Here is a 13,573-nt window from a genome sequence, read left to right as displayed (position 1 = left end):
GAACAGAGCGGGCTGTGTGTGCCCCAGAGCCGACCGTCAGCACAAAGCTGTGCCTGTTCTCACTGCTCCAGCTCCAGGCGAAGCCTCTGTGGGGCAGAGCAGCACCTGGGTGCCCTCCCCAGCACGTCCCCATATGTCCAGCTGTGTCCCCTCTTGTCCCTGCAGATTTGTTCATTTATTTGAGTTTGGGATTTTTTTTTTTTTCCTTGGAGAGCTGCAGCCTGGATGGTCTTACAGGACTGAGAAGCGGGCTGGGGTGGTTTTGGGGCCCAGGGAATGGTGTTGGTGGCCAAGAGGGGTCCCTGCTACTTTGGGTCTCTGCCTGTGCGGAGACATGGGGACACAGGGACGGAGCTGCCCTTGTGGCTGCAAATGGGGCCCTGGAGGAGGGACATCACCGTGCCCCAGTTCAGCTCCTTCACTCTCCTCTCCCTCCGCAGTGCCTTCCTGGAGCTGCCTCACCAGGATGAATGGAACGGCCAACTTGGCCCCGACCGCCCGCGGCCACTTCACCTCCGCCATCCCAGTGCCACGATCCACGACCCCCAATAAACCGCCTTCTGCAGCCCCCCCGGCCCGGCACAGCACCCCAGGCCCCCCTGCCTCCCACCGGGCCACATCCCCACGGCCGGCAGCACCCCCCGGCCCCAAAAGCCTCAAACCCAGGCCCAGAGCTTCAGGTCGCGAGGCAACCGAGAGCCCAGGTGTAACCTCCCATGGGGGGCAGAGAGCCCCACTGCTCCCCGGGAAGGGGGTGGGGGGAAGCCGGGTGGAGTGCAGCCTAAGGGGGCCTGGGGCCCACCGTCCCCTTGGGATGGCAGTGGAGGATGGACCCGACGCCGGCCCTATGAGCAGGAGCCCCATGTTTGGGTCGGGGACCATCAGCTTCTCCTCAGCCTCCCCGCAGAGCCGCCCTGTGACAGCCACTGTTGCCCCGTTCCACTACCGGTGAGTGATGGGGGATGTGGTGGGGGGTGTGGGATGGGGAGGCCGGTGGAGATGGTGTGGGTTGCATCACTGGAACAACGGGGCTGGAAGAATCGGGGCTGGGGATGCCCCAGCTGGGTGTCTGGGGGCACCCATGGGAGTGTGGCGTGGGGCAGGGGCAAAGCTGAAGGAGATGTGACACCTCGGGTACCCCCACCCCATGGGAATGGTGTTCTCAGAGTCCACAGCGAGGCTCAGGCACCACGTCCCCATTTCTGGGGGTCCCCATTTCTGGGGGTCCCCATCTCTGGGTGTCCCTGACCAGCTGCAGCCCCTGCTCACAGCCCCGCTCTGCCCCCAGGCTGCAGGAGGATGGAGAGCAGAATGCCACATCCCTGTGTGACATCGCTCCTGCTGAGGTGCCCGACCCCAAATCCAGAGCTATGAGTAAGTGCGTGGGGTTTTCTGCATGTGCACAGGGTGTGCGGGGGGCATTCTGTGCATCCCCTGCTTGGGGGCCGCATGTGGGCTATGTGGGAGTGCTGCCCCGTGCCCACAGCTCATCCTGCCCCATTCCAGGGCTGTGCTGGGGTTCCCCCCCCCCCCCCCCCAAAAAAAAATAGGGGTCAGCACTGCTCTGGGCAATGCTTGTGTGGGCGCTTGGCTTTGCTTGCTGCCAGCTTGGTGCTGCTGGGGGGCTGTGGGTGGGCAATGTGAGTCCCCTGGGGCCAAATGCCATCAAACAGCGACAATGGGGTGCCAGAAGACAGCGGGCAGTCCTTGGGTGCCCCTCGACCCCTGGTGGGCTCTGACCAGAGCCCAGCACTGTGGGGAGGAGGCACTGGGGGCTGCAGGAGCTGCTGGCTGTGTTGGTAGTGCCTCGTGCAGGGCCTCCCAGAGCAGCTGGAGGCAGCTGGGAGCGGGGCTGGACGCGATGCACGAGCAGCTGTGGGGCTGAGGCTGTGCAGAGCACGGGAGCATCCATCCCCAAAGCGCAGCACGTAGCGAGCAGGAGAAGGATGGGGAGGGGGAAGCAGAGTCGGGGGAGTGAGGACGGCCCTGATTTGGGGCGAGGACGATGCTGGCTGCACATGCAGGGCGATCTGTGAGGTCAGAAAGCACAATGAGGGCACGAGGAAGGGATGGGGGACCCTTCCTGCCGCGTGGGGCTGCCGTGGGGCGGGCGCTCCCGAGGCCCGGCAGCCCAGGTTCACCCCCGCCGCCCCCCACGACGCCCGGCCGCCGCTTGGCTCCCTTTCCTCCTCTTTCTAGTTTTCCAGCAGCTCCAGGAATGACCCATTTCCGAGGAGGCGGCCGGCAGCCAGCTCACAGCCGGGCCCTGGCACCGGCAGCTCCCCGCGCCCGCAGCTCCACCGGCAGCGCTGCGCACCCGGGCGGGCGCCGAGCAGCCGCGCGTTCCTCCCGACCCTCCCGCGGGTGGCAGCGCCTTGAGAGGTGCGGGGGACGAACCCCCCACCGCCCCCCCCCCCTCCCTCGTTGCGTGGTCGGCTCCGCGCTCACGACGGCGTTTTTCAATGAACCATTCACCAGCGCTGCTCGCGCTTTGCTGGGCAAGCGGGGCAGCAGGGAACCCTTTATTTTCCGGGGGGTCGCTGAACCCAGACGTGGGGTCTCCATCGCGCACCGGGTACCAGCATCAGCCCGCCGCTCTGCACTGCTTGCTTTGGGGTGGGTTTTTGGGGGGGCGGGGGTGCTGCTGCTCGCAAGGATGCTGGGGCGGCGGTTGCCAGGGCAGCGAGCGGAGGATGGCGGGTGCTCCGCGGAGGGCTGGAGCTGAGGGCGAGGCGCTGCGGGAGCGGCTGCGGCTGATGAGAGCGGACAGAAGTCGGTCAGAGCCGCTCCCGGGACTGCCGGCAGCGGGGCTCAGCCTGGGGGTCCCGGGTGTCGGCACCGAATGGGGGACGGGCGGCTCTGAAAACGGCTCGGGGAGGTTCGGGGTTGGGTTCGTAGCGCCGTGCCGTCCCCCTGCCCGGACCCTCCGCGTGGGGCATCGCTTTGGGGGCAGATGGGCCTCGCTGGAGGGGCGGGGGGCAGGGGGAGGCCAATCCCAAATGACCCGAGTCCTCCCACCCCCCCGCCACGGGCCCTGTGCTTAAGCAGCAGCTGCATGGCTTGGTGAAGGCTCTCAAAGCGGGGAGGCTCTGGGGCGCAGCGCGGGGACCCAACAGCTCCTTTGGGTGCAGAGCTCCCATTGGGGCGCGCTTTGCTTTCCCTCCCGCTGGTGTCGGGGCCGCTCAGCGTTGTGGGGCTGAACCCCAAATCTCCGGAAGGGGGGGGGGGCGGTTGGGGCCGGCTCTGGCGCTGCCCCCCGCCCTCCCGCTCCTTATCTCCGCAGCGGCGATGTGCTCTAATGCAATATTTCCCGGCGGTTGCCATGGCAGCCTGCGTGAGGTCACCAAATAGACTTAATTCACCCCTCCCGAGGGACGGATAATTAATGAAAAACGATGATAACCAGATCCCGCTGCCCCGCTTTTCGCCCCCTTCCTTCCCCCGGGCCGTGCCGGGGTTGGGGGCCGTGGCGTCGCTCGGGGGCGCCTGTAGGGCCCCTCCCGCCCCCGTCGGGGTGAACCGGGGAAGTTTCCCCCCTCCCCGGGGACGCGGGCGCTTTGCCGGCACCGCGCTGCTTTGCCACCCCCCGCAGCGGAGCGCTCAGCACCCGCAGCCCCGCAGTTCCCCGCGCGTCCCCGCGGCGCTCAGCGCTGCGCGATCCTCCCCCCACGAGCGCGCCCCCGCTCGGCCACGCCCCCCTCGGCGGGAGCGCGCCCGGCGCCCCGCCCCCTGCCCGCGCCCGAGGAGGGCGGGCCCTTTTTGTTTGCCCGTGACATTCCGCTGGTTCGCAGTGTCCCGCCGGCGGCGGAGCAGTGAGGTGGGGCCGCTCCGCTCCGCTCCCCCCGCCGCGATCCCCCGCTCCCCGCCGGTGGGGCGGGCGCTGACGCCGCTCTTTTCTCTCTCCCTCTTCCTCTCTGTCTGCTTTTTTTTCCCGGCGCGCCCTCGGTGCCGCAGCAGCCCCCGGCGGGTTAAATGATTGCAGCGCGGGGATGCTGGGGAGCAACCTCAAGAGCCTTCCCGACGTGGAGCTGGGCGAGGAGGGCGCGGCGGAGCTGCGCGGCTTTCGGCGGGGCCCCGACGGCGGCGGCGCGGTGATGCCCAAACGGGCGAAGGCGGCGGCGGCGGCGGCGGGGGGGCCGCGGGGCGCGGAGCTGCGGGTGTTCAAGGCGAGCAGCGCGGAGGGGCGGCTGCCGGCCGGCTCCAACCTGCGCAAGCAGAAGTCGCTCACCAACCTGGCCTTCCTCACCGACGCCGAGAAGAAGCGGCAGCTCTACGAGCCGCGCTGGAGCGACGACATGGCCAAAGGGACGGCGACCACCGCGGTGGCGGCGGGGGGACGGGGCGGGGGCGGCGGTCCCCGTGGCCGCGAGGCGCCCGCCATGTCGCGCAGTCTGTCCCGCTCCGAGCACTCCCTGCTGCCGCCGCGCCCCGCCGGGCCCCAGAAGCCGCCGCCCGCCGCCGGGAAGCCGAGCCGCATCCCCCGCGGGCCCTACGCCGAGGTGAAGCCGCTCAGCAAAGCCCCCGAGGCGGGCGGAGGCGGAGGAGGAGGGGGCGGCAAGTGCGACGACGAGCTGCTGGGCGGCAAGGGGCCGGCGGCGGCGGGGGCCGAGGAGAAGGCGTACCTGAAGGTGGACCCCGAGCTGGTGGTGACGGTGCTGGGCGACCTGGAGCAGCTGCTCTTCAGCCAGATGTTGGGTGAGTGCCGCCCCTCTCCCCGCTCGCAGCCCCCGGTCCGCCCGCGGGGTCGGTGCGGCGCGTAGGCGGAGCCGAGGGGGTTCGGTTCGTGGGCGAGCGTTCCGGCGGCAGCTGTTGCGGGATGAGGAAATCCAGGAGATCCCGGGAGGCTCTGGGATCTCCCTGCTGCTTGGCCCGGGGGCGAGGCCACGTGCGAGGCCGTGCGGAGCGGGGCTGCCCCGGCCCCGTGCGGGCTGTCGGCCGCGACTCGCTTCCGAACGGGACCCGAAGGCGCAGCGGTGCTCCGTCCCGAGGGCTGCCCTCGGCACGCGGAGCTCGGTGGGAGCGCAGCAGGGGGGGCCGCTCGGGGCTCCGTGCCCCCCTCGGGGCCGCTGCGCGGTGCGTGTGAGCCGCTCTCACCCGCGGCCGCGTGCGATGCTGCGGCGGGGAGCGGCTCTGCGCGCTCGGGTCTCGTCGGTGCTTCGTGGCTGAGCGCCGTGCCCGGCCCTCGCCTTCCGCTCCCTGTGCCCAAAATGCGTGGATGTGCGCCGATCTCCAGGAAAGCAGCGCTGCGTTCCCCTGTGCCCGCAGCCCCGGGGGCTCGCAGCTCGCGAGAAGATGGCAAGCGATCTCAAGGCAGCCATGGCGAGGCTGCTCGGAGCGTTCGGTGCGAGCGCGGCAGCTGGGGGCCGCGGGCTGGCATGGACCCCGCTGAGCTGCAGGGCTGTGCCTCGTGGGTCTGCAGTGTCCCGTGGCTGCTGTGCCGTGGGAAGCCACCGGGTGAGCCCAGAGTGGGGCCGAGGTGCTGTGTGTGTGAGGTTGCCTTTGCTGCTTGGGGCTTTTTGGTGGCTCTACTGCTGTGGAATCCCCGTTCCCCAGGTCCTGCTGGGTGCGTGGCAGTGTTACAGGAAGGTCTGTTCCTAATGGATGTTCATCATTGGTACCTGTGCTCTGGAGGTTTTGGTGTGCCCCTGTAATCCTGCTTTTGGGGGTTCCTCAGCGCCCTCAAGAAGAGCCGTTGCCCTTCCCTGTGGGTGCAGGAGTGGCCCAGTAGGAACAAACCCCCGTGCACAAATTGCTCTACAGCTGATGGAGGTTTTGGGGTGGTTCTCCGCTGGGGCGGAGCATCCCTCCAGGCTGTGCTTCGGTTGCCCTTGGCCAGGCTGAGTTGGCCCAGTGCTGCCACGTTGGGTTTGTGAACTCTCTGCTCTGTGCTTCCCGAAGTTGGTCGTTCTTTCAGCCCATGAGCATTGCTGGGCTTCCCGAAGTGGGAAGTGCCGGTTCCCTGCTGGCAGCTCAGTTTGTCACCGTGCTGCTGTGCTGTTCTCCTCATGTGCAGCTCTGGCTGTGTGCTTGCATTCAGGGGGAGCTGTGCTGTTGAATCGCAGCCGCTTCGTTAACTGAGCCACCAACGACCTGGCGTGTCCTTGACAGCCTGTGGAGCTCAGAGATGCTCGGGGGAGTGGGATGACAGCAGCGTGGTGGAGGCTGCTCCATCCGCCGCAGTTGGGCACGTGCTGAGCTCCTGGTGGTGACCCCTCACTGATCTCCTGCTGTGCTGGTGGGTGAACCCTCTGCAGGGATGGCAGCTCCTCTGCAGATCTCACGGTGTGAGCTGTGCCCATGGCCGTGGAGGGCGGTGGCTCGCGGGTGCGCTCTGCATCCCTGATCTCCGCACCTGAGCTCCCATCTCCATTCCGCGCTGCCAGGAACGCTCCCCAGCCTCCGAAGAGCAGCGTTGGCCAAAGCTACGGTTTGTGTAGTGGCCAAATGTTACCTCTCTGCAAATGTGTCACGTTTGATGGCACCGCAGCCTTTGTAGGGCTGGCAGAGGTGGCCCCGCACTTAAAGCAGGGCGGCCTGCGTAAGCTGGGAGAGGTCACCAGAGCACAGCAACCACATGTGCTTTGTAGAGGCTATTTCTAACATCCAAATTACACGTTGCACATCAAGCGCAGGCTGAGCGTCCTCATCAAAGCCGGGCGTGCTGCTGGTTCAGGATGAAAGGCACAGAGGCAGCGTGGCCCCGTGTGCTCGCTGCAGGTCCCTGGAGCAGCCATTTCCTTGGCCACCTCTTGCTGTCCACCGTGCCCCTGTAGTGGCTGCTAATGGACAGAAGTGCCGGGGTGCTCAGAGTGCCTGGGGAAGCGATGCTCCCCGGAGTGTTTGCAGCACGGCCTTGGAGTGCATGGAGTGCATGGCAGTGCCGTGCAGCTCTGCTCGCTGTTGGCTCAAAGCCTGCACAGCTCTTCCATCCCCAGGATGGTTATTGCCTCTCCAAGCAGTGCGGCTGTTCGAGGCCGCTCTGATGTGAACGTTATTCCTCCCTCAGTGCACCCGTGTGGCCGTGCTGAGGTTGTCGGGGTGGGAATTTATCTCCTTCTGGCAGCAAAACGGAGCTCCAGTGTTTAGAAATAGGATGGGGAGAAAGGGCTGATCCGTGCTGTTGTGTGGTAATGGTGGTGCTGAGAAATCCATGCTGCTTTTTAAGGTTTCCTGTGGAAAAGCAGCAGAACAAACATCTGAAGGCAAAACTACTCTGAGATGGGTTGGTGGAATAAATTCTTCCCCCCAGAGAGCTTGAAAATTGTTGTTTCACACGGAGCTTTCCCAGGGCCTGGCTGCGTTTTGCCCCCAGATCCAACACTTGCCCACCAAAACAACGTGGCTGAATGCAAAATGGTTCTTTCTGCAGGGGGGGACCAACAGCTGCCTGGCACCAGCAGGCTGCCCATCCCCAGGGCCGTGTCTGTGCTGTGCACGCAGGTTGTGCCCCCCCAGGCCGTGCTGCTGGCGCTGTGCGCTGCCAGGTGTGGGGATGCTCCTGTTGGTGGCACTCGCAGGAGCTCTGCCAGCTCTGTGCCTTTTGCAGAGTCCTGCAGCCCCAGCTCTGTGCCACTGCCCTCGAGTGCCACCAGCACCGTGTCCTCGCTGCTGCCCTGCCCTGGGAGTTCCCAGCTCGGTGCCGTCCTGCACAGCTTCGCACCCCACAGTGCCAGAGAGCGGCATCCCCCATCCCTCCCACTCCCTTTCCTGGTCCTTCCCCTGCCTTGGCTGGGGCTGCGCCCGCTGCTCAGGGAGGGGGATTGGTGCCAGGCCAGCACGGAGCTACAGCCTGTGCCCCTGGCACTGTGTCACCCCTGAGCAATGCCAGCACCCAGGGACAGCCGAAGGCACAGCCGTGGTTCTGCGGGGTCCTGGCAGGGTTCTGCAGGACTGTGAGCTCTGCTCACGTGGCTCTGTGGTGCCCGCTGACGTTTCCCATCCTCAGCCTCATTGTGCCACTGTGCGGGTGGCGCTGGGTGATGTGTGGCAGTGGTGTCCCCAGGATGTGCTCATGTGTGGCCTCAGATGCAGGTGCAGCTGCCTGCGTGCAGTGGGGGTGGCTCTGTCTGTCAGGGTGGTTGATCCCAGGTTTGGGTCTCGGGAGTGAGGCTCAGAGGTGTGGGAGGTGAGATGGGGCTCAGTCCTGCTGCAAAGTCACGTCCTCCTCTGGTGTGCAGACGCCTTCCTGGGAGAGCGCAGAGGTGGGAATGGGATCTGCAGCAGTCGCTCCTTTGGGGTGCTCTGGGGCAGCGGAGCTGTGGGTCTGGGGCACAGTGCTGCTGCCAGGAGGGAGACAGGGAGCAGGGCTTCCCTGGTGCTGCTGCATTGCAGCTCCCAGCCGGGAGCGGAGCTGGGAAGGCAGGGGATGCTGCATTGCAGGGCTGAGATTAGTGCAAATGGAGATGTCGGAGTGGCTGTGATGCTGTGAGCGGCGCCCGGCGTGCCCTCAGATCCTCTCATCCTTCCTCTCAACTCTTTCTTCCACGTTTTGTTTCGCTCAAGCGTTTCTTTCATTCCTTACGCTGCTGTTTGCCTGGTCTGATGGAGGCAGCGGCGTATTTCTTTTTAATTCAGAAGGGCTGAGGCTCTTTTCTTTTTGGAAGAAGCTGTCGGAGCCTGGCGGTCTGGCCTGAGGCATCCCTGCAATCACAGTGGAGGGAATGAGCGGCTGAAGGGCTGCTCTGTCACCGTGTGTCCCCACACCGTGTCTGTCCTGGCAGCAGTGTGAGCAGGTGGAGGTTGTGGTGTTGGTGGAGGGGCTGCAGGAGGTGGCTGGGAGGTTGGGTTTGGTGGCTGTGGTTCCTCGAGGGTTGGGCTGTGGGGCCACATCTGCCCCAGCCCTGTGCCACGTGCAGCCCTGTTGAGCGCTGCCCCACGGGTTGGGATCTTTGCTCGCTCCATTCCCTCCTCTGTGCTCTGTGTTGTGCCAGGTTGTGTCCCCAGCTGTGGCAGCTGGCAGCAGGACCCTGCAGTGGAGCATCTGGGTGAGCTTCTTCAACAGGGAGCTCCTGAAGTGTGTGTCCTGCCCAGCCCTGATGGGCTTTATGGGAAGCCCAGCCCAGTGGAACACTGAGCTTCTACCTGTGGTACCTCAGCATCCCTGCTGGCAGTGCTGTCCCAGCCCAATGCCGAGCAGTGTGGCTCAGCCCCAGAGCAGCACCAAGTCACGTTCAAAGCTGCAGCTCAGGTACAGCTCCGTTGCTGGCTATTTATAGGCGTGTGAGCTCTCAGCACGGCACAAGCTGAGAATAACTCCTGATCAGACTCCTCTCCATATCACACGCCTGCTGCCCGTGCATCACCGCCCTCCTGGGCGCAGCGTGTGCTGTGCTGGGTTGTGTGAGGCTGTGGGTCTGGGGGCAGAGGTGCCGGTGTGCCGGACCTGCAGGTGGCATTGGCTCCTGGTGGCAGTGATTTGTCACCATGGAGGCGCACGTTGGTGATGCAGGCAGAGCATCCTGCTGTGCACAGGGAGCGTGCAGTGGGATCGGTGGCACAGGGAGGTGTGGAGATGCCCGTGTTGGGCTCAGAGCGGGGGCTGTGTGTAGCTGGGGCCTGGCGGATCGCATCGGCTCTTTTGTCTCTGGCAAATTCCACTTTGATGGCTCACCCCGTGTGATTTGAGGCCGGATGCATCAGCTTCTGTAGCACTGTGGTTGATGCCAATGGCACCTGGACCCGGTGGGGTGCAGCAAGGCCCCACAATACCTACAGCATCTCTTGGTTTCAGCATTAGGGCCTGGCACGTCCCCAGGCTGGGTTTGGGGCTGCAGGAAGCACAGAGCCTGCATCCTTCTGTCCTGCAGGCTGAGCGCGGCAGCTGGGGACCGGTTCACCAGCAGAGCAAACCCTCCTTCCTTCAGGGCAGGAGCATCTGTTGGAGGAAAGCAGACGGCCAGCAGCACCTCCTGCCATCTCCTCCTCATTTCCCTGAGCCCTCGGAGCTGTGCTTCTGCTGCGCTGTGCCACTCAGTGTTCCAATGTGCTGCAGATCCATCCATGTCTTTCGGCCGCGCTCTGCGGAGCGCTCAGAAACGCTGTGCTATTTTCAGGGAGTTTTCCAAGTCGAGATTATTGGCTCGTGGGTCTCCGTTCCCAGATGGAGAACATGTGGCCGGTTCCTGCAAGGGGAGGGGATGGCCCCGCTCATAGCACAGCGTGGGGGATGAGCAGGGGGTGTTGTGGGGCTGCAGGGAGAGCGGCGTGCGTGGGGAGGGGGAGCATGGGCTCATGCACGAGGCACAGCAGTGTGCTGATGAGGGGACCCCGACCCACAGCTCCGATTCAGAAGCACGCGTGTGAAGCTGCCCCACGTTCCCCCCAGCAGCGTTCGCCTGCAGAGCCCCCGGTGCTGCTCCGCTCCTCGTGGTGCTCGGGGGCAGAGGTGTTGATTTGTTTTGTTGCTAAGATTCTTGTTCCCTTTGTGGGAATAAAGCAAATTTTGTTTGGTTTAGGTTCTCTAAAGCTTCAAAGGGAAATCGAATCCCGGCTGCCAGCTCCTTTCTGTGCAGAGGCGATGCCTGTTTTCCATCCCAAACCGTCCATGTTTTGCGGCTCAATAGCACATCCGACACAATGGCTTTAGAAATCCGACGCCTGCGTTTTGGACCCGCAGAGCTGAGGCACAGCCAAGGGATGCGCGGGGTGCCAGAACCGTGCGCATGGGAAGGGAGGGAGAGAGAAGGAGGAGGAAGACAAACTTGCTCTGATGGGACGTTTCCAAGGAGATGGTGGTAACGATCTCTCGTTTCCATGCAGCTTCTCAGCCCTCTGCAAGGCGTTCTCGCTCCCAAGCAGATGTGACACGCGTCCTGTGAGCGGCTGGCCTGGAAACCGCTGTAGGAGCGGATGGGGTGCGTGGAGCCCACGGATGTGGGGCTGCCTGGGGGCCCCGTCCCATCGCTGCCACATCAGTGCTTGAGGTGGCAGTGCTGGAGCACGGTGCGCACCTTCCTTGCTACATCAGTGCTGCTGGCTCACACTGCATTGCCCAGCTCCGGGACGGGGCTGGGGGCTCATGGGGGGCCCGTGGGGTCCCTGCCAAACCCCTGGGAGCAGCAGCCGGGTTCCAGTGCCCCGTGCTGCCCTTCCTCTCCAGGTTCTCCCCTGTGGAGCGGCAGCAGATGGGGCTGCAGTGGGGGCTGCCTCTGCTCCGTGTTCCGCTCATCCTCTGAGCCTCCCTGACTTCCCAGAAGGAGGAAGGGAAGTCTGGAGCGCTGCTGCTCCCCGTGCAGGGCTGTGTTTGCTGGTAGAAAAACGGCCCAACCCCATTGCCTCCACGTTTGGCGGAGCAGCAATCTCCTGGTGGATCTCATTGTGTTTTGTACTGGAGCAGAAAACACATTTTATGGCCTTTTTTTTTTTTTTTTCCTTTCAATGACTTTCCCATTTTTATTTTTTTTTTTTTCTTGGTAAACTCTGCAACCACTTAGAGCCTTCCTGAAGGGACTGATTACTGCTGAGCTCATTGTGTGCATTTCGCCTTCAGCGCTGCTGCCTGGTTTGGATGGAGCCGGGGTCACACGGCGTCTCCTTTTGCGCCCTGTCCCCCGCTCTGAGCTCTTTTGGGCTCCTGGTGCTCTCACTTCCCGGTTCAATAGCCTCCTTGTTGGTACGCTGCGCGCTGTCACAACCAACTTCCCCACTCCGTGCTCACTGTTGGTGGAAAGTGTATCCAGAAAAAGACAAATCACTTCCTCGTTGGAGCGGCTGATGCCTTGCCCTCAGTGCTGTGCTGGCTCTGGTTGTGTGTTGGCAGAGCTGGGCAGGGGCTGCAGAGCCCCTTCTGAGAGCTCCGACTGCGTGGCAGTGCTGCTTCCTACGCCACGGAGCATCCGCTCCTGCAGGCATCCCCTGCCCTGCAGGCACAGCCAGAAGGAAGAAAGGAGCAGAGCCTGATCCTGCTCCTCACTTTGTCTTTGGTAGCAAAAACAGCTGTTGCTTAGGAAGGCTTTTCCCAGGGGCAGGGCGAGGTGTGAGGGGCTGGAAGCAGCCGGAGGATGGAGCAGGTCCTGCTGCCCCGCTGTCACCGCGGTGCTCCCATGGGAAGGCAGCAGTGCTGGGACTGGCACCGTGTGCACCCACATCCCTGCCCTTCTACGGCTCGTGCTCCAGCACTGCAGCTCCAGTGAGGTTGTGATGATAGCGCTGGGGGAGGGGTGGGTGTGTGGTGGGACCCTGAGCCCAGACCCAGGGAGGGCAGCCCTTCCCAGGGCTCCTCGTGGCGTTGGCTCTCACTCTCCTCCATTGTAAGGACGTCACTCACAGCATCTGTCAGAACGCGTCCTCCCGTCCTTGGCGCTCCTGGGGAGAGGGAGCTGTTTGGCCCCCTAATGAGCCTGACATCAATTAATCATCAGCCTCAAAATTAGCATTGTGGCAGTGTACGTGGGAGGGAAACCGTTCCCCAGATGGAAGTAAGAATAGCCTGGGTTATCTCCCTGCTCCCTGGGGAGGTGGTGGCAATGGGGCCGCTACTGCAGCTGAGTGGGGCTGGGGGTCCCTCACTCATCTGCTGGGGGCTTCTGGGGACCCCTGGCCGCCCTTGGGGTCAGCGTGCCCATCACAGAGCCTGGGGTGAAGCTCTGGGAGGGGGCTCAGCACCAAAATGGTCTTCTGTGGGTGAAGGAAACTCATTTGGGGTCACCAGAGCCCCAGGGGCACTGTCCCTCTCCGGGGTGGCGGCAGCTCCGTGCCCTCAGCAGCGTGGATTCACAGAATGGTTGGGAAGATTGGGGAGGACTGCTGAGATTGGTGAGCTCTGTGTTCTCTGTAGGAAGGCGCTCAGTGCAGAGTGGAGGAGGACATTTTGCTTTCCTGCTGGAGATGCGTGAGGGCTCCTCGGCTGTTGGGTGGCGGATGGACAGACCAGACCAAGTGTCCACCAGAGCCCAGCTGAGGCCGCGGAGAATTTTGTTTGCAACGCATTGCTCTGCACAAAGCTCTCAGTCACAAGGAGAAGGGGACAAAGGGTTCCCTGTTCCTCCCGTCCCACTGGGTGCAATTCCAACAGTTAAAAAGCAAATGTGAGTTGTTTGTCTCTGTGAATATAAAGCTTCCCCAAGCGTGGCTGTGTTCTGGCTGGGAGCGGGGCGGCTGGCTCCGCTAATGACTGTGTGCTCGTTTGGAGCTCTGCTCACTGCAAATGGGAGCCAGTGTGAGCCAGAAGCCTTTCCCTGCTACCCCTGCTAGGGGGACGTGGGATGAGGAGGGGACAGTCCTGGGCAATGACCCCATTTGGTGCAGCCCCGGGTGCAGGGCACACACTGGCAGTGTGGGGGGGTGGGTTCGGGGGGCTGCCCGAGCTCGGGTTGCTGATCTCCTGGTGTTGGTTCCCAGCAGGAAGGGGATGGGTGTGCATGGATGATGGTGCTGGGCTGGGCCAGGTGCCCACAGCCCTGTAGCGAGTGTGGGGCTGGAGGAGCCCTCAGCACGTGGATATATCTGTGCTGTCTGCGTGGAGCAGCAGTGGGGCCACTGAGGCAGTGTCAGTGCTGATGGCACCCGGCGCTCTGTGGCCGTGGGCAGCTCAAGCCCGAATCTGTGGGAGCTGAGCTGTGCTCTTTGGCAGTGG

The 13,573-nt window shown here is 64.0% G+C and overlaps 1 protein-coding gene across 1 annotated transcript in view; it reads left to right on the top strand.

Moving 5' to 3' along the window:
* Positions 1-173: 173 nt before the first annotated feature.
* The window catches only part of NAV1 (neuron navigator 1), a gene marked incomplete at its 3' end in the record, with an annotated part of 37,875 nt that continues 24,475 nt past the window's right edge, over positions 174-13,573 (top strand). The window contains exons 1-3 of the mRNA XM_079546424.1: positions 174-948; positions 1,289-1,374; positions 3,955-4,695. Of these exons, the coding sequence (XP_079402550.1) occupies positions 335-948; positions 1,289-1,374; positions 3,955-4,695 (1,441 nt within the window). The 5' untranslated portion in view covers positions 174-334. The remainder of the gene's footprint in view (positions 949-1,288; positions 1,375-3,954; positions 4,696-13,573) is intronic.

This window comes from Tetrao urogallus, assembly GCF_951394365.1.
Source record: "Tetrao urogallus genome assembly, chromosome: 24".
NCBI classification, from domain to species: domain Eukaryota; kingdom Metazoa; phylum Chordata; class Aves; order Galliformes; family Phasianidae; genus Tetrao; species Tetrao urogallus.
Note: the sequence above shows the minus strand (reverse complement) of the source record. Positions and strands in the feature narration are given on the sequence as shown.